Genomic DNA, 26,548 nt, shown 5'->3' with positions numbered 1-26,548 from the left:
ATTTTTTTTTTCTAAATAGAAATATAGAAACAGAGGGAAACATTTCAGAGATGCTTAAAAATGTGACTGCTGTGTAAGCTTAAGTGTTTCGAAGGAGCAGAAGTGTAAAATGGAAAGAGCTTTTTTAAGGAGCTCCACCACTTGGGCATCAGCAGACTTTGGAACCAGCCATGAGCATGTATGGCCTCTGCCTTCTCACATCCCCAAACCCTATGCACAGGATATGCAGGGTATGGGTTGTCCCATTGTTTTTAAAGGACACAGGCAAGTAATGCTGTAGACTAAACTAAGGCACATATCCACAGATTTTCAATCAGGAATAAAGCTTCTGTTGTTCTCCTAAGTTTACAGTCATTAGGTTCTCAAGTTATATAAAAATAGATGAGAATTTGCTGTTCTAATCCAAGAAAACTGCTTGTCTGTTAATAATTGCTTACTAGATCCTCTGGGTGGGAATTCTTAGAACAAATCTTCAGGTCCTTACATCTAATTTCTCATTGTAATTGAGCTTAATTGGTACTTGTTTCGTCAGTGCAATGCAAGTTTGCTTCTGCTGGTTATTGTGCAAAAAGAAAATTACTAAGAGCAATTTAACTTCATTAATTAGGTTGATCTTTAAATCAGTTTCATTCTCAGGAAGAAATCTCAGAATAGACTGGTTATAGAATAGAAGTGGAAAATCATTAGTACCTATTTCAAGAACTGTCAATATGTTTACAGTGCACAAAGGCATTATAATGCAGAGTGCTCTCAGGTAGCCATGAGGAAAGCCAGTAATTTCAAATCGTGCACCACAGCCCATGCACATGTTCAGCTTGCACGAGCTCCACAGGGCACGCTCAGGCACAGCTTGATCTGAGCATCAGTGCAGTGTTTCTGTCTCAGCTGCTCAGGTGTCTCCCCCAGCAACACTGGCAAAACCACCCCTCTAAGTGGGAGTAGCTCCAGCCCAGGTAATCTTCATCTGCAATATAGTTATATGCCTTTTTACAACCCTGCAATAAAAGTATTAGGTGACCCAAACTCCAGTAAAATGACTATATAAAATCTGTGAAAAAATAGAGTGTGATACATTATATGGCTTTGTGTCTTTAGCTATCATGTAATTTAAAAAAATCAGTGAGGGAATACTTGTCTTCAAAGGGCCAGATGCAGATTTTGTTTGAAACAATTCCTAATCACTGACAACATAATAAAAAGTCATCTTTGCTAGGTGTCTGTGTTATAAAATATGTGATGTTAGACTGCTAAGGTAACATTTGCCTAGAGCCATTACTATTTGAGAGGGAACATTCTATTCAATAAGCAACAAATTGTAATTTCTTGTAATTTTCAAGTGTATTTCCATGTGTTTGAACAACTTTCAACTTCAGTGGACAACATGGGGCATAGCCAAGATTTAGACTCCAGTAACAAGTAGCTATACTTGACTCAGCACTGACATTTTTTTCTTGATTTTCTGTCTCCTTACAGCTCATTAGTAAAGTTTATGTTCATGAAGCATTAGGATATTGCTCACACAAAGGACTATTATAAATCTGTCATTTTAGAGAAGCTATAAATTAATGTCTTCATTTATTGACCATCAGGTTTTTAGATTAATCAGCAGACAAATGTATTCTGTAATTATTAATCCTATGAACAGATGGTCATTGGCAATGTTAGTGTGACTTGTCATTTCCTAGAAACAAATGCTGGCATAGTTTTCATATTTGTTGGATGTGGCCCAGAATCTGGGTAGAGGCTCTTAAAATAATTATTTATAAAACATATATTAAAAAAAATTGCGTACTGAACTCTTATCTTCCTTTTCTTCAGTTCCTAAATTTGATCTGTGCTTTTCCTTCTCCAGACCCACACCGGTAATCCGCTGGATCAAAGAGGGTGGGGAACTGCCAGCCAACAGAACATTTTTTGAAAATTTTAAGAAAACTCTCAAGATTATAGATGTTTCGGAAGCTGACTCTGGGAACTACAAATGTACAGCAAGAAATACATTAGGTTCAGTTCATCATGTCATTTCAGTAACTGTGAAAGGTAATATACTAAAATAATCCTTAATGTAATGTTGTCAAGGGTCCAGAATGCAGGATCAAAGCAGGTATTCTAGGATGAAGTGTAGCTAAAAGGATGAATGATGATAGTTAAAGATCGCCTTGAGGAAACATTCAACTGTCGGAATTCTATAGTATCTTTTTCTAAATTTATAGTATCTTTTTCATCTTTTAATGTTACTTTGTAAAGCATCAGGCTAAACTGGTGTTTTACTGTAACACTATTAAGATAATGCCTTAGTTTGCACAAGTTCTGAATTTATTTTAGATTCTTTGATTATCTCTGATGAGACTGCTTTTTCTCGTTTCTTTCTTTTCCTCCTTATCTCTCTTCATCATCTCATAATTTTCTCCATTTTTCTTCTCTCCATTCATGTAGCCCAGATTATTTTTTTCCCTCTATTTTTCTATTGTTTTACAGTTTTATGTTTTTCTTCCTTTTTCTCTTTTACTGATATTTCTGGGTTCCTATCTTTTTCATGTTTTTTACCCAAGATGATGCCTTGTAGTTCTAAAAACATTTACAGCATGTTCGAAATAGGAATTGTAAGTAAGCTGTGAATACCATGAAACAAAAAACTGTAATGACAGTTAATTAGTCATTGAATTAATCAGCTGTATTGCTTACTTTGCATGCTAAATAGTCATTTATTTTGCTGTAGATCAGCATCTTTTTATGATCACACTCAACCTTCTTTCTAAGGACAGTTTAATTTTCTGTTTGCATCTGTCCATCAATCCAAAATCTGAAAATTAATTGCAAGATATGGTAATATATGCTGTTTGTGGTTATTCATTGCAAAAAAAGGATGGATAACTACTAAAAGCATGGATATTTCTGAAATTAATCAAAAGACTACTGTAGTATCTGCAAATGCCATACTCAGATAAATTTTGCTTGCTTAAGGAAAGGCAAATTAGATACAAAGCAGGCAACCCTAAATGAAACGAAGGTCCTCTTGTTGTTTATCTCAGAATTTTAATGCAGCAGGTGTCCAGAGGGTCAGGTAAGCCAATGTATGATCTACTTAATTGGGTATGACATAAATGTACATATATGTGTGTATGTGTCTATATATATATATATCTGTACATAAAAAGTAACAGTATAGCTGTAAGTCTATATCACATACATTATTTGGATTATCTTCTGATTACCATGCCTATGCCTTATGATTTTCTGTACATAATTTTGGAAAGTAATTGCTGTCTTTCTTTTCTTAAACTCAGCCGCTCCATACTGGATAACAGCACCCAGAAACTTGGTCTTGTCTCCTGGAGAAGATGGAACATTGATCTGCAGAGCTAATGGCAACCCAAAGCCGAGTATAAGCTGGTTAGCAAATGGTGTTCCCATAGCAAGTAAGATTCTTAATTACCTTACAGAAGCATGAGTAAGAAAATATGAAGAGTCTCAGGGTGGATTTTGTCAAATAGATGTGAAGAGCCTGTATTTATGTCGTTTTTTTCCTGACAGGTAAATCATAAAAGGTGTGATAAAAATACTGTGATTCATAAAAGCTGAACAACAAAATGTGCCTCAAACATGTTTGAGAGAACTAAAATGTCTAATCATGCTCCTGGTTCTTCTGTCTGGCGTTCTGCTGGTAGTATTTTTGTGGTCCCTCTCACAGGGCCATTGCTTGGATGTCATTTTTACCCCTGCGTTTCTGTGAGTCGTGTCTGCTAGATCTCTATTTGCTGCCCACTGCAACTGTAATGTTACCTAGGAATCCTAAATGTGACGTAAAAAGTGAAGTCCTCACATGTGTGCATAAGCAGAACTCTTGTAGGATTTGCAGGATTTGCAATACACTGCAGGATTTGCAGTTTAATGTATGTTGGAGCCTTCCAGGCTTCAGCTCTAAGAAGCTGCAGCAGCAAAACTGTCTGAATGTGTCAGCAGCTACCTGGCAAACAGTTTATGCCAAGTAGGTGTCAAAGAAAAGGAACCCCTAAGGCAGTGGAGCAGCTGTTTCTGTGTGCATGGGTAAGAAAAGCAGCCCTGAACTGTGATTGAGCTACTTAATTGCTGCGATGTTAGGACTGGCAATGCTGTATGACAGACACAAGGTAGCTGCTATATACAGTTCAGCTTGCCTTGGGAAGAACTTGCCGGGGGACACTGCAGTGTATTGTCAGCTGAGTCTGAGCATACCCTGTACTGTAAAGTCACACTTTGTTCTTCTACCTTTATCCTTCCTCTTTCTCAAAACAATAATAAAAAAAACCAGACTGTTTCACCTGTTGGCTTATGAGAGATAATATACTCCAAAATACTTGTCTGTTTAAAGTATAGCAGTGTCCTTTCTGTCACTTTCAGAAGTTTAGGAGTTGTTTAAGTCTGTTGGCAAAATGCAATTCATCCAGTTTGGGACATAGAGAAGGATGGTCTATGTTCAGAGTCTAGGTAATAGCAAGAGGTAAATGAGAACCGTTATTAGATATATTTGAAGTACTTGGTATACAAAAGAGATTAAACTTACTTTTAGGGGGAAAATGCAACTTTGGGGGACAAAATAAGGCTATATATTGAAAAAATAGAAATATTTAGCAAATAACCTGTTTCAGGAATCCTAATTAAATGGAAGATGAGATCTACACCTTGAGATTTAAGATGAGATGTTTTCACTGGTTAATAAGTTATGTAAACTGACATTAATCACCTCATGAAAACAATGGTAAGACAAGAAAATGGGAAAATATCAATATAATTTTGTATAGTATATATTTATAAATAAATATATCATAATGCATTTGTTATCATCAAAGTTCAGTACTTGTCCTTCACTTTCCAGTCTGAGTTTTTGGTGGTCTCATCTTCTGTTGTTTTCTGTATAATCACCATTCACTTTTTGTTTATTTGTTTGGAGGAGATTTTTATCCTGCAGTTCTTGTAGTTCAACTATTATTTCACTATTATTTCAGGCCTCCTGACTAGTAAAATCTTTTTCACCTGGCTTTCAGCTTTGCCTTGTTCTTCTTCCTTATCAAAGCTGTAGGACGAGCTGTTCAAATGACCGATGAGTACATTTTCCAGAAAAGCAGTGATGTGTTCTGCATTCTTTAATGGTAACAGTAAAACATTAAGAAACAGAGTTTTAGAAGCAGCTGCAGGATTCCATCAAATTTCCCAAGTACAAGGGCAGCATATATTTGACTGGCTTTGAGGAATTGGTACACAAAGTCTTGTTGAAGGGAATTTAGTAAAAATTAAAAGACTTTAATTAAATTACCCACTCAAACTCATTAGGGAAAAAAAAGAAAAGAACACAGGAAATTAAGAGGGTAGCTCATCCTTATATTAAAGGTCACTTTTACTGCTGAGAAAAGCTGAAGTCTTATCCACATTAAATATTTAAGTGTAAGTTGATTGGATGCTCCAGTACACTGCATCTGTCAGAAACATTGTGATCACAGAAAGTGCAGTTCTTAAGATTTTTGTGACTTTTTATTATTCTGAGTTATCAGAAGCTGTTCTGGAAATTACCAAGTACAGTGTGCCTTTTTGTTCACTTGTTACTAAATTATAGAATTGAGCCCCTCATCTTCCAACTGAATGATTAGGAAATCACTGTAAAAGGAAACTAAAGCAGCTGTTTCAGCTTCAGGGCAGTGCTGAGAGAGCTACACCCATGGCAGGATTTCAAAGAAAAAAAGCTACATTTGAATTTCAAAGCCCTACTGTCATCATATATCCCACAATGTGCCTCTTGTGGCCTAGTAATCTGTTTGCAATACTTTAATTTTCTGTTGGAAAGTGCAACTGGGAGATACTTAATTCCTCCAGTTTTGTTTTTCCATAATAGAGTCAGACAAGGAAGGGAGAATGTTGAAGAAAGGACCCTTCGTCCATATCTCGGTTAGAGGCTGAGGTTTAAATATCTGTAGGGAAAAGTAAAAAAAAAAAAGTAGAGAAAAATGTAGTGTGTGTTAGCAACTATAAAAGAAAATTGCAATGGTGTAAATTTTGTTCAATATTGCAATAATCTGATTTTAAAAATATTTAAAGCAAGATTTTAGGTTTCCCTGGAATATTTTAATGAGTTTTCTTCAACAGTCATGCTGAAATCACCAGCATTGCTAAAAAAAAAAAAAGCTGCTTTAGACATGTTGGAATAAGGACCTAACCTAACCTCCTAATGTTTACTCACAGGAGGATTATGTTGAACTCACATTCTTAGTCCCGTTAAGGTCAATTAGAATTACTTTGGCAAGTAGCAACTGAAAGTTCAGGCCATGACTCTGTGTTGCCTGTGCTTCAATTAACACTCGAGATCTGCATTATTTATATCACTGCAGAATCCATTGTGTCTTACTGCTTAGATGTTCAGCATGGTTTTACAAAAGGGAAGCCATGCATAAAGTATCTCAACTTTTAGGAAAGTAACAACCCAGATTAATTGGGAAGGGGAAATGCTTTCATATTTGGACCTCAGAAAGGCATTGCAGATACTGTACAAAAGGCTGATTTTTTGGTTCAATGGTTTATAGTTCATGATGAGCTATTAAATATTAGATACAGACACTTAGATTTATACAAAGTAGTGCAAAGGTGCTGTTTATCTTCTTTCAACACATTCTTCTCTTGTTATGTCACATTTCGCATTGAATCTCTAGCTTTGACTTAGTCTCCATTAGTACTCACACTGAATTTAAGGGAGAAACATTAACCCTTAGATTGCCTTCATGAAAGGCCCTGATAATCCCCAGCTGAGAGATTCATCATCCATAATTTTCTCTGAGAGTACACACCACAAAGCTGTTCACTGCAGCCATTGGAGGGTGGGGAGAAATTTGCTGGACCCTAATGCCCCCAGTATTTCAGTCTTGGAGAGAATACTGCTTGGGAAGATCTTTATCCACTGCTTCTGCTGTTGTGTTGGAACTTTGTATGTAGTTATAGTTAGAGCAGGTAATGCTGTGCCTTTGGAGACAATAGAACCGTCAGAATCACAAACTCAGGAAAAAAGGGATTTCAGTGATCACAGGAAAATAAGATGCTGAGGAACAAGTGAGATTGGTAAGAAAAGGAAAAGGACATTCTTTACTATTTCAGTTATCCTTTTTTTAAGTCAGATTTTTATCCTTTCAGTTTTAAGGCTAACGGTGTGTTTTAACTGCTTCTGTTTAGAGAGCATATGTCATTCTGCCTTTTTTTTCCAAGAAAAGAAAGTAATAATGGTGCCAGACTGATTATTTAAACATACTAGCGAAAGTAATTGCTTAGGCTGTCAGAAGTTTATGAAACAGATGGAAGTATGCATTCAAATGAACAAAAGTTATTCAGGGTGCTGATCTCTAACTACAATGAAAGTATTTAATGGAGGCCCTGCCTCCTCTGTATAGGAATATGCTGAAGATATCTGGAGTCAAGAAGCTGTATCATTGTACAGTGTGATGAAAAAATTAGGTAAAACCAGGTCTTTATGCAGAAAGGACTGAAACACATTCATAAGCTGAGATTCAGTGTTATTGGGAGCAAATGTTGGCTGTCAGATGGCACATGTTCACCTGTCTTGTTACAGCAGCAGAACTCCAGTAGAAAATCCTCATAATTTTTATCCTGTTCAAGCCCATTTTAAGTATTACATAGGTTTTTGCTATTTTGCCTATCAGTGCCAAATTCAGATTTGTCTAATGTGACAAAAGTATTTTTTCCTTCTCATGCAGCTGTTGTGTAATGTCACCATAATATTCATAAATACATATAAGCAGTGGCTTGAGTGGCCCTGCCATCACTCCTTTTCCCTGGCAAAAAGAAACAAAAAACAAAACATAACCAAACCAAAAAAAAAAAAAAGTTAGAGTGGTATATGGAAAGGGCTGAAGTACTGCATGCTATTTTTCCTCAGCTTTTATAGCTAGACTGACCTTCAGGAATCCCAGGTCCCAAAGACCAGGGGAAAAGACTAGGATGTGATGTACCCTTGGTGGAAAAGGACTAGGTAAGGAGCAAACTGAGTATATCTAAGTCTGTAGGCCCTGATGGAATGCAGCCACAAGTGCTGACTGAGCTGGCATATGTCATTGCAAGAACAGTATCGATAATCTTTGCTTGATCATGGTAACTGAGAGAAGTGCCTAAAGATGAGGAGAAAGCAAATGCTACTTCTGTCTTCCATAAGAGCCAGACAGAGAAACCAGGGAACTGCAAGCTGGTCACCATCACCTTTATCCCTGTGGAGGTGATGGAGCAGCTAATTCTGGAAACATTTCAAGGCACATTAAGGACAAGAAAAGTTTCAGAAGCAGTTTTCATGGCTTTACCAAGGGGTGACCAACTTGATACATTTCTATGATGAAATGACTAGCCAGGTAGATGAGGGCAAGGGATAATGTCTGCCTGGACTGCAGTGAGGTCTTCAACACTATCTTCCATTAGATCCTCATGGACAAGCTGTTGATGGAGGGGCTGAATAAAGAGACAGGGAGGTGGATAGAAAAATGTCTGAATGGCCAATCCCAGAGAGGGTGATCAGTGGAACAAAGTCCTGTGCCTGAGGAGGAACAGCCTTAGTGCCAGCACATGCTGGGGGCCATCCAGATGGATAGTGGTTTAGCAGAACAGGACTTGGACATCCTGGTGGACGCCAAGTTGACTGTGAGCCAGCAATGTGCCCTTGTGGCAAAGAGGCTAACATTATCCTGGGCTAGATGAGACAAAAGTGCAGCCAGCAGGTAGAGGAAGGTGATCCTACCCCCATCTGGACACAGTTCTGGATAACGATCCAAGTGGCCCTGCTTGAGCAGGGGGCTGGAACAGATGACCTCCAGAAATCTCTTGCAAGCTCAATTGTTTCTGTGTCTGTGAGTGCAGCAGTGAGTGCTTCAGACCATTCAAGAAGCTGTATTCAACAGACAGTTGAATAGATGCCAGTCTTAACAGGGAGCTTTTGAATCAGTGCCAGCATTCAAGTGGCTAGACCAGTTAACAGAAAGCAGCAGCTAACCTGACACTTGTGTCTTCTTTTCTCTTGGGACCCCAGCTTGAAGCCCTTTTCAGAGAACATGCACCTACCTCCCTCTTTTCCTTCAGATAGCTGAAAGGGGGTATCTCCTTTTTTCCTTCAGTGGGAAGGGAAGATGCTGCCCCTCTTTCTATATAGTAGTTTAATGGTTAGATCATTCTTATATGATGCAGTTCCTTCAGTCATAGAGGATTGAACTAATGGCTTCCATCTCTTAGGAGGGGCCCTACCATCATCCTGTAATGGATTATGTGTTGGAGTGTGTGTGAAGGGGGCAGTCTGTGCACCCATTAAAGACCTGTCTGGGTGCAGAAAGTGCTGCAGGATGAGTGGAGGGAAGCCCCACTTCAGAGCCCAGGACTGGAAGCAGCCATGCTTGGAATGGCTGTGGGCAGTTCTCCTTCCTCGTGGGAGAGCAGTTGTGTCTGTCTTCTATTTAACTGTGATTTGTATGCAGAAACAGGCTGCTTCCCGCCGCTGACTGGCCTGCCTGCTGGGCTACTCACCTGCTCCAGCTATTTTCAGCCCATGAATCTTTTAATGAAAATGGCATTTACATAGAAAAGGAAGCAATGGGAAACATGGAACACAATAGGAAGTAAAGCAAAAAAGAAAAAATACATCCCAGCAACCCAGAAGTCCGAGAATAAGCATTTAAAATCTCAGTAGTACCTTTTTCTTCCTTCCTGAAATTTTTGATTTTTGATTTTGATTTGAACTCAGAGTGATGGAAGACCAGGAAAAACAGAAATTGAAATCTGTTCTTTAAGCAGCTGTTCAGAAATTGAGGTATTTACATGAAAAATGGCCTTAGATTTCATCCAAGTTGGAAATACCCTTAAACAGAATCACAAAACTGTGGTCCCCTTAATTTGGTTTTTTCTCTTGTAGAGAATTCAGTAATAGATACTTTAAGAAAATGGAGGAGAAATGTCTCCATTTTCTTTACAGATGAGGACTAAGGTATTGTCTGAATCAAAAGGTTCCTGTCACAGAAAATTGATGTTAGTTTAGTTGATTGATCTTTTCTATGAGTTCAAACAAGAATTTTGTTATATGAGAATGTGTTCCACAAATATACTTTTTCAGGCTTCAATAAGGGTATCAATGATGCAGGCAAACTAGGATGCATTTATTTATGTATAAATGCATCTATTTTTCATATTAGTAGATCAGCAATTTTACAATTAATTCTCATTATTAATAAAACATATGCTTTTTGATACAATAATAATCTATCTGGTCTTAAATATGTTCATAAAATATTAAAATATAGATTGTGCATTTTTATACGGTGTGATGTTACAAGCTAATTTTTTTTCATTATGCTTCTCTAATGCCATCCAGTTGTATCAGAATTGACAGATATTATTATTCTTCTGTATTTTCCTAGAATTTATTTTCTGTTATGTCTTGGATGCTTCTGTGATGCAGAAGCTATATGACAGCTCAGGGCACTCCAGAACAGTTGAGGAAATGGCACTGTATCATTCTTACATAAGGGAAATAGTGCCATCTACTGAATTACTAACTCTGCTCTTGTGAATTTTATTTCTTGATTTTATGTGAAGGAATGATTATTTTTTACTGAGATAATTTTCAACTGAGTATGGCTATTTTTATACTTGGAAAATTATTTATGGCGCAACAATTGATTCAAAACTTTAAAGTCACAGAGGACTATGTCGTTGTATCAGCATTTTCTGTAGACATTCAGAAGTATTTCTGTATTTTTCTAAATATTGACTGTAATCTTGTCATATTGGTATTTTTCCTATGTATTGCATGCAAAATGCTGTCTCAGCTTCACTTCATTGGAAAAAAAGAACAAAAAAAAACCTCTCCAAAAATGGGAACTCTACCATCCTGAGTTAATACCTGTAGAATTAGAAAAAAATTTTAAACTGTATTAAAATTCACATTTTTACCAATGATCAGTTGCCTAGGGGAAAAAAAAATCATAAAGGATATATCAATCTTTTAGATTCTTCGTTCTTTTCAGAAGAATGAAACTTGCAATCCAATAATAGTTTAGGAAAAGCAATAACTCTTTTTCTTTACACCAACAGTTGCCCCAGAAGATCCTAGCAGAAAGGTGGATGGTGACACCATTATTTTCTCACATGTGCAAGAAAGGTCAAGTGCTGTCTATCAGTGCAATGCTTCTAATGAATATGGATACTTGCTAGCAAATGCATTTGTGAATGTTCTGGGTAAGAAACAGACTATATATTTTTCTGTTTTCTTGGGTATTCCATTGTCTCCTGCTAACACACAGACTCTCTGCTCAAGCCTTGCTTGAAGTCTTCATAGGGAATTGATCTATTTCCCAGTGCCTGTAAAAAACATACCTTGTTTTTTCTAGGGTATTCTTGAATTTCCCTTTCACTGTTCCAAAGGAAGAAGGGTAGATGTGAAAGCTGGGAAAACTTGAAAGAAATTTTATCTCTTTTTTTTGTTTATGTAAGTCAGTCAAACAGAAGCCCGACGAAGAAGGCAGGAATTATTATTGCTTAAGTTAGAATATTTCAATACATTTTCATTGAATCTAGATATTTTGGATTAGTGGAATAGATTATCTCCAAGTTGCTGTTGCAAGGGAACATGGTTATGCATTTGTCTCTAAGGCTTCCCTGGCATCTATTTCTGATTACAAAATGTTGTGACTGCTCTAATTCTTCTCACTGAATTTAACAAAGCTAGTAGGAAAATTCTAGACAGAATGGCCTCTAGTGCAGAAACTGGTAGATGTAGTGATTGACACTGTCATTTAAAAGAAGGAAAATGTAGGTGTTACACCAAAAATGCATCTTTCTGCCTGCAGGTTTGTTTGGAATTAGATGGTTCGGTCTGTACCCAGGAGGGTATCTTCTTGAAGTATATACTGATTTAAATTTTCCAATTGAAATCAATGCCTTTGGTGCCCATCACTATTACTTGTAAATAGGCAAGAAACAGTTGATTTTCACAAGATAATTTCTCTGCATTAACTTTTCCTCAGGGGAGTACCAATAGAATGTATTTGAATCCAGACTGAGACCCGAAATAAGCTCAGAGAAAATGTTTATATGTAATTAATTTGGCCATTCTTGATGTCTTTGTATTTTGTATTTGCAACTATACTTTTTTACTATATATTTACAATCCGTAACTTTGCAGCTATATGATATCTTTGTCTTTTCAGCTGAGCCACCAAGAATTCTGACTCCTGCTAATAAACTGTATCAAGTCATTGCAGACAGTCCCGCATTGCTAGACTGTGCTTATTTTGGGTCACCTAAGCCTGAAATTGAATGGTAAGGTCTAGCTTGCTTATGTTACGAAGATGATCCAGTTGTATCTATGGAAACAAACACTTAAAGCGTTAAAACTCTTTTACCTCTATTTACAATTTAAAAATAGCGTATTTTAAAATATATACTGTTTACAATTTGCTAATACAATATTGCATAGACTTAATGAACCAGCAGTAAAGTTACACCTACAGAGTCAAGTTTAAATTTCTTTGAGTGCTTCTGTCTCTATTTTCTATTGTGGCAGTCCTAAGTTTGTATTTTATTGATAATAAAACCATACAGTATTTAGCTGTGATGCTGGCTAATGATATTGCTTCTTATATAAAGGTTCAAGGGAGTGAAAGGTAGCATCTTGCGTGGAAATGAGTACGTTTTCCATGATAACGGAACCTTGGAAATTCCAGTGGCTCAGAAGAGTAGTGCTGGTACATACACATGTGTAGCAAGGAATGAATTAGGAAAGATACAAAATGAGGTGCACTTGGAAATTAAAGGTGAGAGATTAGTCATTCTTTTCTCACTGATTAGTACAGAATTTCAGATTTTCTGAATATCTAATTTTAATTTTAAATTTCAGATCCAACAATGATCATTAAACAGCCAGAATACAAAGTGATTCAGAGGTATGGCCAGGCTTCTTTTGAGTGCATAATAAAACATGATTCTACCTTACTACCGACAGTTACATGGTTGAAGGACAATGATGAACTGCCAGATGATGAAAGGTAAGAACCACATAGTTTTCCTCTATTTTTAATTTCCTAGGTCCTTTTGTCTGCTCATTTTTCTGATCTTTGAAAGGACTGTATTGACCTATTGACATTTTCCAAAGAAGACTGATAAACATCATAGCTATCCAATATTTGGTGACCAAAAGACTTACCTAGTGTGAAAATAGTAAAATAAAAGTAAAAATAAAATGAGATGTAAACATTTATACAATCCGTGCACACTGACCTTATAGATTAAGTGTAAGGTAAAGATAAGTGACATAAGAAGCCAAACAGATAACAGGAAACTATTTTGCTCTAGATCACATATATTTAAAATTTGTTTTAATATATTTGGAAAGAAAAGCACATTAGAATAAACAGTTACTGTGGGAAGATGGTCAAGAGCAATGAAGGAAAAAAAGAGCTGATGTTGTCCCATAGCTTAACTTGAGTAAACATAGCTGTTTAGATATGTACAAGTATATGGGTTTTGATAATGTTTTGTGCAAGTTTCTTATAACTTAGTGCCAGTTATTGAAAAATCAGTGGCTGAATCTATTGTATTTACAGGTTTCTAGTTGGTAAAGACAACTTGACCATTATGAATGTAACTGATAAAGATGATGGAACATACACTTGCATAGTTAATACTACTCTGGACAGTGTTTCAGCAAGTGCTGTGCTTACTGTTGTTGGTAAGAATACTCCTAAACTTTTAATGTTATGTATGAAAACAGCATTAGATTTAAAGTGAAAAGCACCAGAATAGTTTTGGTTTTTAGGACAGGATAAAGGAAATGTCACCTATGTGTCAATGTGTTTCTGTTTTTAAAAAATGTAGTCTCACCTTACAGTTTGCATTTGAATCAACTACTTAAAAAATGACTGAGTAGCTACAGGACAGATTTGTGCTGTATAGCTTTTTATTTTGACCACACCTGAGCTACTACAGGAAAGTAAACTTTGCAGGGTATTTGAACTTAAACATGGTAGAGTCACAGAATGGCTAAGATTGGAAGGTACCTTAAAGTCATCTAGTTCTAACCCCCCTTGTGCAGGGGCAGCTTCCACACAACCTCTCTGGGCAACCTCTTCCAGTATCTCACCGTAAAAAGTGTCTTCCTTATACGTAACATAAACCCACTCTGCTTCACCTGAAGCCATTCCCCCGTGTCTTATCACTACGTGCCTTGTGAAAAGTCCCTCTCTTGTAGCCTCTTTAGGTGCTGGGAGGCTACTCTAAGGTATCCCCAGAGCCTTCTCTTCTTTGGGCTGAGCAGCCCCAACTGTCTCAGCCTGTTTTCATAAGAGATGTGCTCCAGCTCTGTGGTCACCTCAGAGACCCTCCTCTGAACTCATTCTTTATTGTATTGGGAGAATGTTATCTCTTTGTCAACTAAATTATGCTTCAGAAAGACTGAGCATACTTGGTTGCATGACTTCTCATGGATTGTATTTTTAGTTAGTTCTCTGTTAAGTTTTTATGATTGCAGATTCTTGCCAAATATATTACTTTTTCTCTTCTCCAATTTGTAAGAAAGTTCTAAGTAGAATCTCCTGAATGATTCTTATGTGAGTTCGATTGAGACTCAAAGCAAATCTGTTTGTGTTTTAAATTCTACTGTGATCTTATGCCTATCCAGGAATGATGTAAGCCAAAAAACTAATGCTTATTTAGGTGATTTATAAGATAGTTTACTTTATTTATTTTCTTGATCTATCCTTATTTTAAAAAATGAATAAAATATTCAAGAATATTTTTTAGTTCTTCAATGAAAAATGATCATGTGTTTTTTGAAATTAACCATTTAATTTAAATAAGTTAACTTTTCTTTGTCTCTAATAACTATAGTCTTTAACTACCTACAGTATTCTGTTTCTTTGGCTACTAACTGATTAAATCCTTTATATTAATGTTCTTTTCAGCTGCTCCCCCAACTCCAGCTATCATTTACGGTAAACTAAAGCAAAGTTCTCTTTCTACGTCATCAGGCAGAATATTGCCCATTTTCCTGTTGCAATTTTTTTTTTGCCTAGTTTTTTCCCCTTTTTCCTCTGTGTGTGTATGTCTGTGTCTGTGTGGTTTCATCCCATTTTACCAGCTACTTCATTGCTGTAGTACAGAACTTTGGAATGTTACAGTGCAGGCTGCTTTATATTTAGGGAATAAGTGATATTCAGAGGTAAATTATTTTTAATTAAGATTGGGTATAGTATGGCAATGTTTTTCTCATAGACCACAAATTAGTTATATAATAAATGAAATATCTAAAATGTAAACTTGGTGAAAGGTAACTCACTATTAGAGACATTGTACCAACCGAGTTATGTTGTGTATTAACACTGGTTTTGCGGCCTTGTAGTCTTGATCTATTTTATTTCATAGTTTATCTTCATTTTATTCCAGTCATAAGATGAATATGACCATATTGACCAGTTTGACCTATAACTGATGAAATTGCCAAGATTTTGAAATTTAAGTTAAAACTAAAAAAAATTTTAAAAAATAATAAAAAAAATCTGTTAGTCAGGCATAGTCTTAAATTTGATGGTATAGAGCCTTTGATTTGGTAGCATGTTTTCTAAATTTGGAGGTTCAAGTGCAATATAATAAGCTGGAACACATTTAAGTATAAGGTTTTTAAACACTTTTATGTAAATTCTATCAGTGAAAAAGATTATGTGAAAATGTTTATGTATTCTTACATGAACCTACTTATTAGTCATGATTTTTGTGTAGCAAAGCATATAATAAATTACCTTTGTGAATTTGGAACAGACAATTACATCTTTATGCATTATAAGGATGTATAATAACAGCTTGCATGGTATTTCTGAGCCTTTTTAAAAGAACAGCAAAAAATAAATAATTTAGTAACTTGCAATTAGTTTCTATTTGAAGTATACTTGTTTTGAATTCACATAAAAATATTTGTAATGGTTCTAGAAAACCTTCTTTGGTGTAAATGCATCTTTATTTTCCATGTTGTATGAGGTATGTCTGTTACAACACATAATCACCCATAGTCATTCAAGGATAAGCTAAACATCCATTGCATAATTCCTTGCATCTCGTCATGTTATTCTATCACAGTGCACTCAGACATGGATAAATACTGATTGTTGTTATTGTATAGAGGTTTCCAAGTTACATCAGTTCTCCATTTTTGTCTGTTTCGTAAGAATTGCATGCTATTGGTCTTTAAGTCATGCTTACATAAGTGAGTAGATCTGAGCCCTGCTGTATTTGTGGAAATCTTTGATTGGAATGTAAGGATTTTTTTTTTTCAAATATAAAACTACATATTCTGGTGTGGTTACTTACTTTGTGTTCATTTGATTTACAGCTCGGCCAAATCCACCCTTTGACTTGGAATTGACAGGTCAGCTAGAAAGAAGCATTGATCTCTCATGGATACCAGGAGATGAAAACAACAGTCCCATTACAAGTATGTTTGTTTATATCTACTACACTATACATTGAAAGTGTTGTTCTAACTGTTCTCAAATTCCAAATATTTCTGGAACAAATTTTGTATACGATGTGGGAAAATGGTAAATTAATTCTCTACAGCTGCCATTTATTTACATAACATATCCTTAATAACTACTGTACAGCCAAGCAGGAAGATGTATGTACTGCCCAGAAGAGCTGGGCTTTTCTATTCAAAAACATATGCTAGATAATATAGAAGTTATATATGCTGATATGAGATCTGTCTGACAAGGTCCAATTTTATGAATATGTAGAGAGCTGACCTGTTCATTGCTTGTATGCTTTTGACAGAGAGAGCTACTAACATCTTGCATTAATTCTTTTGTAATTCTATGAATTTGAAATAGCATCAGTACCACCATCATCAGCAATTATCCATCACTGCTGGTGGAGAAGTTTATTCTTAATGAAAATATAAGGTAGATAGTTTTTCTATCTAGTTTTTTCTATCTATTTTTTTTCTAGTCCAGACAGTTAAAAGAATAAACCATATCCATAAAACTGAGCAATTAAATATCTATAAAATCTTTTGGCAGCAAATTGATCTTAAATGCTTTTATTCTTCCCAGTAAATAATAATGAAAGACTCGCTTATATTGAGCAGAGAGGATAGAGGGGGAATTTAGGAGCAAGGAACAAAGATATTAATGTTTGTTTTCCAAAAAATTCGTGGGATCAGAAAGACTTTTTGGCATTACTTTTCCCCTATGAGTAACTTAATTCAATTATTTCATTATTTATGTAGTGTATTTTTGGATAACTGCCACAAGTTGCCAAGACTAGTGTACATCTTATGTTTGGAATTAATTAGTTAGACTGACTTACTGGGGGTTGCTCTCCAGGGTTTGATGCTAGTCGGTATCAATGCTGAAAAGAAACCATCAGGTATCTGGAAATGGAAAAAATAGAATTTCACAAGTTTCTGAGCACATCGAAGGTTTTGACTGCATTTTAATGAAACACTAAGTGATTTTTCTCAAATTTTACAGTCTCAGGCATCTCTAATGTATATCAACTAGCAGCATACCTTAAAAATGTAATATATAGATCGATGTAAATAGTTGAATAGTGGTTTATTCATATACATTTATTTTTATTAGTATTCTCATTTTCTTCCAGAAGATACAAATTGTCTTTCTGTAGGAATGAGATCACGCTGTTCCAAAAAAGTTCATACTAGTTAATGTAGTAAGTGTTGACTCTTGTAGATTTTTCTAGAATGAGATATTGCATGCAGTCTCATGCTGGAAACTGAACTCCTTTAACTAAATAATGTTGGGTTTAATTATAATACAATTTATATTGCTGGATGGTCTTCTCAGAGGCTGCAAAATAAGGCATTTGCTTCCTAATTAAGCCTATTTCTTTGGCTGCTGCTATCACTTCAAAGGGCAGATGAAGACTCAAAGATTGCCCTTCATTAGGAGTGATCTATTTGCATAGTATGACTGACATGCTAGAATCTCTCTGAAAGTTCACGGTTTTTTTTTTTCCTTGAAGTTGCCTATAAATTATTCTACTAGAGTTTCAGACAGAAGGCTAGTGATCAGGGAAGCAAAAAGCAGTATTGAAAACCTTTTTGGCTTAGAATATTTTCACCTTTTCAGCAAAGCTTTTATCCCAAAGACATCCCATCCCAAGACCTGTATCACTGAGCACACAAGAGCAGCAGCAACTCAGACAGTAATTTGGAGTCAATTCTCTCTCTTTCTCTTACTATTTTAGGTCAGAATGAAATCTGCCAGCCTTAAGTCCAGAAGGCAATGATTAGTACTACTTACCTCTTTTACATCTTGCTCCTCAAATTGTTGTGCATTTTTCTATGTGGTGCTGTAAAGTATTCTTCAAAAGAAATCTCTAGATGCCACTCAAATTTTTTTTAGTAGTGTGAACAGGATGCCTCTTGAGTCATAATATGTCTCCACCTATACATAAGATAGAAGAAAACTCTTGTTGCACAACACACAAATATTTGATGCTCAAGGTTCCATGGAATGTACTCAGTCTGAGCATTCTTCTCCCATTTATTTTTTGTGTCCTAAAAATTCCTCCTAAGTATTTCAGAATTCGTATGTCATATCTTACAGCAAGGTTTTTTGGCTGTTCCACATCTGTAAAAAAGTGTCCTTTTGTCTTTCATAATGAATATTATTTTCTTTTTGGAACTGAACAAATCTATTTATCCCTGAGGTTATAATACTTTGTAGGGTCTTAACAGTAATCATCATAATGTTCACACAGAGAACTGTCAAGAAATTTAGTTTCTTGACATACATTCCCTGATTTAATTTGATGATAATGAAAAGTGCTCTCACAAACCTTCCTCAAGTATAGGTTCTTGACTTTAAATAGATTTTCATTATGCTAGTTTCATTGGGGAAAATGGAATATTCAAGGAGTTTTAAATTTATACAGGTATTGCAGGCAGTCTGCTTGATACAACTAAGAGCAATGTATTTGACAGTCAACTTCCACTTCCTTGCTGTGATAGTTCAAGTGTTCCCATTAAATTAAAATCCTTGTAATAATGTTACCTGAGAGATGGCTGCATTAGAGACAGTAGCAAAGGATAAAAGTAAGGTTCTTTACTATATTTCACCTATATCTACTTTTGATATCCACCTTATAAATTTGTGTTATGGTATATTTATCTACATGTCAAGTTCCATGATTTTTGAAAGCACTGGTTGGAGCAATCCCTTCTGACTAGCTCATTCAGAAATGCCTATCCTTGTCTAGGAAGCTGTTTCAAGTTTTGACATAAAGTTGGATTCAATTCCTGCTTGCAGACTTTGTAATTGAATATGAAGATGCACTGCATGAACCAGGAGTGTGGCATTACCAGACTGAAGTCCCTGGCACTCAGGCAACAGTGCAGCTGAAGTTGTCTCCGTATGTCAACTACTCATTCCGTGTGATAGCTGTCAATAAGATTGGCAGAAGTCAGCCAAGTGAACCATCTGAGCAGTACCTGACGAAATCTGCAAGTAAATAATTACTCCCACTTACCAGTGATTGATTCCTGCCATGAATAGCATTGGATTTGCTTGGAATCCCACAGCAGCCATTCTTGTTCACATGTTAATATTTTATTTTTAGGCCCTGATGAAAATCCTGCTAATGTACAGGGGATAGGCTCAGAACCCGATAATTTGGTAATAACATGGGAGGTAAGATAGGTCTTTTTTTCAAGGTTTCATTTATTTTCAGGTTTGTGAGTAGCTTTTTTTTTTTTTTTTTTTTTTTTTAGAACCAATGAGGAGAATACCCAAATGCTTGCTTAAAATATTCTTGAAAATGAGCTAAATTAAGACATTTCCCCATCTTAAGTTTCATGAAAAAACTGAATTTTTTTTTTAAAAAATATGAAAATAAGGGGGGCAGGACATGGTTCCTTGAGTGATTTCTCAATATAAGCCAATAATTAGGTAATGAAGGATGTTTTGCTACCAATTTAGGAAAACTTCAAAATATAAATGGGGGTTTATTTAAAGGAGAGTCTAATTCTTGGAGTGAATTATAATGTGAATACTACTTCTACTGTCATGTTTCATGAAAAACTAATCATTGTGCATTTTTGTGCCCTTACCATCATGACAGGAGCTCAAGCAGAGCCATGTATAACCAATTTGCCCTCCCAGGCAAGAAATATTGCCTAGGGTACACTCTTTACAAGGAGTTGGTGCAAGTCTGGTTTTCTCTCTTCCACTTCTTAAGAAGTATTTTGAAACAAAATATATATACTGAAATCTCAATATGTTGTTTGTGTAAGAATTAGCCACCAACATCATTCAATGTGCTCTTTACCAAAAAGTGAAAAACAGCTAAAGTGAACTCCTGTAAAAGCTAAATTGCATAACTTTCAGCAGTGCTTCTCTGTTGCAGAATACAGTGGTAAATTTTCAGTGACATTCTATAAAACAATCAATTTATTTTCTTCTAAGTTAAGATTTTTCAGATTCTTCAGAACACTTAAAAATATTTCTTTTCATTTCAGCCTTTGAAAGGTTTTCAGTCTAACGGACCAGGGCTTCAGTACAAAGTCAGCTGGCGCCAGAAGGATGTTGATGATGAATGGACATCTGTTATAGTTGCAAATGTATCTAAATATATTGTGTCTGGTACACCAACTTTTGTTCCATATGAAGTAAAAGTGCAAGCTTTAAATGACTTGGGGTATGCACCAGAGCCATCAGAGGTGATTGGACATTCAGGGGAAGACTGTAAGTTTTGTAGTTTGATTCAGTTATCCTAATTAAAAGGAACTAAATGTGTAACCTAAATGGGTAATTAGAATACTGAAATATTGATAAGGGGGATAGTAGTTATTTTTTAAATTAAAAGGAAGCAATTCAGAGATAGTAAGGCTTCATAATACTCTGTAGTATCAATCCTGAAAACATAGGAACATTTTAACCTATTCCATGAGTACAGACTCATTCTAAAAAACTATGTTTGTGTCATTTCTAATTCTAACTACATGCTCATTGCTTCCTTTCCACACAGTGCCAATGGTTGCTCCAGGCAATGTACAGGTTCACGTTATTAACAGCACATTAGCGAAGGTGCATTGGGACCCAGTTCCACTAAAAACTGTCCGGGGACACCTTCAAGGGTACAAAGTAAGTACAGTCAAAAGCATTTTCTTCCTTGTTTATTAAAATAGATTTGTCTTCTTATATGAGATTGTATCCAGATTGAAGTAACTGACATGCAAGAGGACTTGTGCTTTTCAGTGAGCTCCCAAGTTGTGCTGACAAGAGCAACAGCGTTGATGCAATTCATACAGAATTCAGGAATGTTCCAGTCTTACAGCATTAGCTTCATGTGACATTGTCCTTGAAGAAAAATAGCATGTGTTTGCAGTCAAGCTTGCAAATGTTAAACAGATTAAAAAATGGTGACAGTTTTACAGATCTTTTTCCGAAGTAATTTAGAGGATGTGAATAACAGTTTTTGTAGGAGTCTCTTCTAGGTCTAATGCTAAGGTTAATGCTCATTTTCTGCTTCAATATGATTAATTATGTCTTTAATTCAGAGTAACTGGACACTTGCTAGCATATGCTGGGTTCTGTGTCTTTTTAGACGCCAGGAAAGGGCTCAGTGTAAAAGCTCAACTTTAGAACATATGAAATGGCAGAAGATTTGGAGTGCCCATATAGTTGAAGGAAGCTTATTGTAAGGCAGTGTGCTGCCTTTGGTCATAACTGAAAAGGCTGTGCTGGAGAAAAAAGACTAACTGATAGAGAAGGGGAGGCAGGAGGACTTCAGGATTTGAAACTAGTGTCCCTGGGGAACAGGAAAAAGTTGCTTCAGTGAGGATATACTGACATCCTATGTAACAATATAAGAAAATCAAAGTAATCCCTTCTTTGCTCCTCTGCAAGGCTCTGTTCTGGCTAGGAAAAATGTGACAGTGATATATCCTTGAATAAGCTACAGATGCATCAAGAATATCTTAAATAATTTTTGCAAATAAGCTAAATCAAGTAAAATAGGTTAAAAACTAGACAAGGCATGAGAAATCATAAGACGTGGTGGCTAGCTATTGTTATAAAGCTTTCTCTCAATACAAACTGGATGTTTGGATACTTCATGGATGAAGTATCTTCATCACAGATGTAGCTTGCAAAACACATGATGAGCTCTTAGTGAGCACAGAAGCAAAATCCTACTAGCACACTCAGGATTTCCTAATTAATAAAATTATTTCTGTCAGTAGCCCAGTATACATGTCAATATACAGTTGCATTGGGGGCAGATTTCTTAGTAAAGAGGAAATTAAGAGAGAGTGTAGAGTCACATCTTGAAGGCAAATGTCTGAACGAAGCAGAAAGACATGTAACTAAGCAGCAGTCTGCAGCACGTAATTTATATTTTGCTCTTTTATTAATCTAGCTATTACTCAGTATACCGTGGTACTATAATGCTTTTCAGACATTGGAAGAAATTATGAAAAATGTGATGCACTTTAATTTATTATAGCTTATAAGTTTCAGTACCAATAGTACCAACACTTCAAGTTTTGTTATCTTGTAAATAATTTTCTAGAGTAGTTGATAGGATGAGTGCTATAGGATGACAGCTGGTGATATTGAAAAACATTAATTCAAGCCGTGTAAAACACAATGTCATTTAAAAGTGATTGAAGTGGAATGGTATGTTAAAAGCTGGTGTAAGTGTAACATTGCTTTATAGCTATCTGGCCAGGTTTTGCAAGTCTTAACAGCCCCTTTTTTAAAATTCCAATGTGAAATCCTGGCTTCCTTAATTAAAGAGGTGTTCTGCAGTTGGCCTGAATAGGAACTGATTTTTTTTTTCATTTAGATTTCTTAATCATCCATAGCTTGTGATCATATGTGCATGAAAAAATGAACAATTATGTATTTTAAGATGACGATCCTAGGAGTAAAACAAAGCTTTTGGACAACAAGGAATAGCATGGTCAGGGATATGATCTAACAAGGAGGCAAAGTCCAAATCTGCTTTGGAAGGCCTGTAGACATCATACTGAAAGAATGGATAACTTTTGCCTCTCAGATAGATTAGGTAACAGGAGAAAGATCACAGACCAGTGCAGTTCCCAACCAGATCTTGTATCAAAGTGATTTTGAGCATTAGCAGAACAGGCAGGTGATAACCTGCACCCACCAGCTGTGTAGACTGTTTCTGGACAAGGTCTGTTTCTGGAACAGGAAAGCTCTATGCTGTGTCTAACCTGAGTTTATTAAAATTGCAGTTATTTCTACCTGTAATTCATGGACACTCATGGAAAAACTTGAGTTTAGAAAATCAGAGCAGCTAAGCACTCACAGTATTTTTTTTTTTTTTTTTTTTTTTGTGTCTTTAGGTTTACTACTGGAAAGTGCAGAGTCTATCCAGAAGGAGTAGACGACATGTAGAAAAAAAGATCTTGACTTTCAGGGGAAACAAGACTTTTGGAATGTTACCAGGGCTGGAGCCCTATAGTTCTTACAAGCTGAATGTTAGAGTTGTTAATGGTAAAGGAGAAGGACCAGCAAGCCCAGATAAAGTATTTAAGACCCCTGAAGGAGGTATGAACTGAAAAACCTACATATTAAACTTAAATGGGGTTTACTTGGACTTCATAAAATAATAATGTCTCAATACAGTGATATTCTTAAGAATTAATAATTCACGACCTGTTTTAAGCTAATCTGCTTTGTATTTATTCTATGTTCTTTTTAAAAGTTCCTAGCTCACCCTCCTTTCTGAAGATTACTAACCCAACATTGGACTCTCTGACTCTGGAGTGGGGTTCACCCACCCATCCAAATGGTGTTTTGACATCATATACACTGAAGTTTCAGCCAAGTAAGTTAAATATGAATATATTTTGGGGGCTGGACTTCTATCTTTCCAGTCCTTTCCAACCCAAACCATTATTTGATTCTGTGATATAGGTCTAATTTAGGCAATGTATCTACCAAATAATAATTTATGAAGAAAAAATTATGTTAAATTTATAATGTACAAAATATATGATTGAATTGTAAATGTCAAGTTTGAAAAAGACTGTATTTGTGAATGTATTTTGATAATATATATGACTGTACTTGGAACACTTTCCTTGCTGTAGTACAAGGTTAACATTTTTATTACTTTCATTACTTCAAACCACAATTCACAAAAAAATAGAGGTGAGGTCCTACAAATAAGTGGCATCCAAGTTAGATGCAAGATACTACTATTTACAAACTCTATATTTTAATTGCAGAGAGAATGTCATTAGAAGTAAATCAAAGTATGTCCAATTATATTGTCTGCTTTTCCAATTTTCATGGTATTAGAATCTTAAAAAGAAAAATTTATAAATGTGCCATTTACTCATTTTAGGGCTATTAAATCACTCCTTTTGGATCCCAGCTGTTTACTTAGCCCAGAAATTTCTCAGCAGTGACACTAGAAAGAGTTTCATATGCATGGAACAGATAAAAAGTTTACCTTCTTCCACTTACCAAATTCCACTGTTCTTTAGCACTAGACACAAGTAGCTTCAATGTTTTATTTTACTAAGCAAACTGAACTTAGAATTTCAGAATTTTTTAATGGTCAGGGCTTTCACTTCTGCATAAATTCAGATGATTTGAATTGAACTAATTTTCCTTGGATTCAGAGATTTATGAGAATGAAACTTGATTTTAAAAAACTTGCTGGTGTTTCCTATCTCCCAGTTGGATTTTGGTGCCTTTACACAGAGGTCACTTTTTTTTGAAAGTGTAGATTTCAGCAGACAAGCAAAAAAACTCTATACAAACAAAAAAAAAAGACCTTTTTAAACACAATGACAGAGTATGCAAGTTTTCTAATTTTTTTGTTTTTCTTTTTTTTTTTTTTTTTGTAACAACAGTCAACAACACACATGAATTGGGTCCCTTGGTAGAGATAAGAATTCCTGCCAACGAGAGCAGCTTGATATTAAAAAATTTAAATTACAGCACCCGGTACAAGTTTTACTTTAATGCACAAACTTCAGTTGGATCAGGAAGTCAGATAACTGAGGAAGCAGTAACAATTATGGATGAAGGTAAGATGGGTATGTATAAGGAAAGTCCATTGAGTTTAAAAACCACTACAGATTGCATTAAACAACTGTATCCTTTAAGATCTTTTCTTAAAGAAAATACATGTAAAGGTTTTCTGCTGTAGTGGGAACTCCCAAAGAGGTATAAAGCCTCTTCTTTTAATATCAACTCACAAGTTCTAAGACAGAAACTGGCCTTTCTGGGCTTCAAGTTTCATCTGACTTTACATTTTTAGTGGTCTTTGTCTATTCACCTGTTCTGCATCATTGTCCAGCTTTGGTCACAGAGAAAAATACTGGATTGATGAAGGTTTGTGATTGGAGGAAGTTGTTTCTTTTTTATTTCTTGTAGTATACAACAGCTTCTGTGAAATCTAAATCGCTTTCACAGAACTGGCAAAAACATGTAAAACTGTTGAAATAAATTTGTCATCTGTGGCCCCAAGTAACTGTATAGTGTTTAAAAACCACCAAATATATTGCTAAATCCTGTCACCACTGACTTTTGTATTTGTAGCCATTCTAGAGATTTGCTAAAGTACTTTTTAACTAAATATGGATGCTTAACAAAATAAGAATAATTTAAAGCAAACAGGAAATTTGGAACTTTTAAAATCATTTTGATCATCTTAATAAGTCTATTTTGGTACCATGTTTTCACATAAGGTTATGCCCAGTAAAATGATGGTTCATTGGAATTGCTGTAGATGAGTTGCTATTCAATGCAATTTTTCTGACAGGGTATTAAGTTTGCATGTAAACTGCATTTGTTTTAAATCTTGCACCTTAACAAGCATGAACAATAAAATGGATGTACATTAATTTTGTCTTGTAGTAGTCTGTCAGGGTTCTGTCTGCAGTCTGTAGTAGTCTGTCAGCATAAGTGGACTGTTTCTAATTTATTTGAATTAATACATTTTATCTAGTCTGCATGCTTTTTGTAGTGAAATTATATATGTATGTTTCCTTTTGTGTTGTATCTAATTATATAGTGTTCCTATTCTTGTTTTCCTCCATTAAAGCTGGTATTCTCCATCCTGCTGTAGGTGCAGGCAAAGGTAAAATGAAACTGCATGGTTTATTAATGTGTGGATTTTGCAGTGTTGCAAATGGGGAAATTGCAGTGGTAAGGATAGAAAATCTTGGACTGCACATTTTTGTACAAAGTATTATCAGTGTTGGAAGCAAAAAGTTGTGGGGGTTTTTTGTTTGGGTTTGTTGCTTTTTTTTTTTAAGGAATCCAGAATGCTTATTAATACCTTTCATCTGTTTATTTTGCCACAGAGTTCCAGGGGAATTCATTAGCTTTGCTTCAGCAAAGTCTAATTATTTCTGAACATTTAACAGATGTATGTCACTATCATAAATATTCAGGATCCAGGTGCACTAGCACTGATTAGCTGGAGTAAAATAACCAGCATTTTTGCAAAGGAGATTCATTTACCGCTTATGCCATGTGCATTTTTTGTTTTA

The 26,548-nt window shown here is 35.5% G+C and overlaps 1 protein-coding gene across 25 annotated transcripts in view; it reads left to right on the top strand.

Moving 5' to 3' along the window:
* NRCAM (neuronal cell adhesion molecule) overlaps nucleotides 1–26,548 on the top strand; it is a 138,448-nt gene that overhangs the window by 84,496 nt on the left and 27,404 nt on the right. For 23 of the 25 annotated variants that reach the window (XM_056482385.1, XM_056482388.1, XM_056482387.1 and 20 more), the window contains 15 exons: nucleotides 1,853–2,037; nucleotides 3,285–3,416; nucleotides 11,095–11,238; nucleotides 12,210–12,321; nucleotides 12,649–12,815; nucleotides 12,899–13,046; nucleotides 13,605–13,729; nucleotides 16,382–16,483; nucleotides 19,320–19,517; nucleotides 19,630–19,700; nucleotides 20,528–20,753; nucleotides 21,037–21,152; nucleotides 23,381–23,585; nucleotides 23,743–23,865; nucleotides 24,902–25,078. In XM_056482385.1, the coding sequence (XP_056338360.1) occupies nucleotides 1,853–2,037; nucleotides 3,285–3,416; nucleotides 11,095–11,238; nucleotides 12,210–12,321; nucleotides 12,649–12,815; nucleotides 12,899–13,046; nucleotides 13,605–13,729; nucleotides 16,382–16,483; nucleotides 19,320–19,517; nucleotides 19,630–19,700; nucleotides 20,528–20,753; nucleotides 21,037–21,152; nucleotides 23,381–23,585; nucleotides 23,743–23,865; nucleotides 24,902–25,078 (2,231 nt within the window). Of the gene's footprint in view, nucleotides 1–1,852; nucleotides 2,038–3,284; nucleotides 3,417–11,094; nucleotides 11,239–12,209; nucleotides 12,322–12,648; nucleotides 12,816–12,898; nucleotides 13,047–13,604; nucleotides 13,730–16,381; nucleotides 16,484–19,319; nucleotides 19,518–19,629; nucleotides 19,701–20,527; nucleotides 20,754–21,036; nucleotides 21,153–23,380; nucleotides 23,586–23,742; nucleotides 23,866–24,901; nucleotides 25,088–26,548 lie in introns of all 25 variants that reach the window. The other 2 variants (XM_056482376.1, XM_056482370.1) reach the window with 1 other exon arrangement.

The sequence above is a fragment of the Oenanthe melanoleuca genome, chromosome 1A (genome assembly GCF_029582105.1).
Source record: "Oenanthe melanoleuca isolate GR-GAL-2019-014 chromosome 1A, OMel1.0, whole genome shotgun sequence".
NCBI lineage: Eukaryota > Metazoa > Chordata > Aves > Passeriformes > Muscicapidae > Oenanthe > Oenanthe melanoleuca.
The sequence above is the reverse complement of the archived record's forward strand: the minus strand, read 5'-3'. Positions and strand labels throughout refer to the sequence as shown.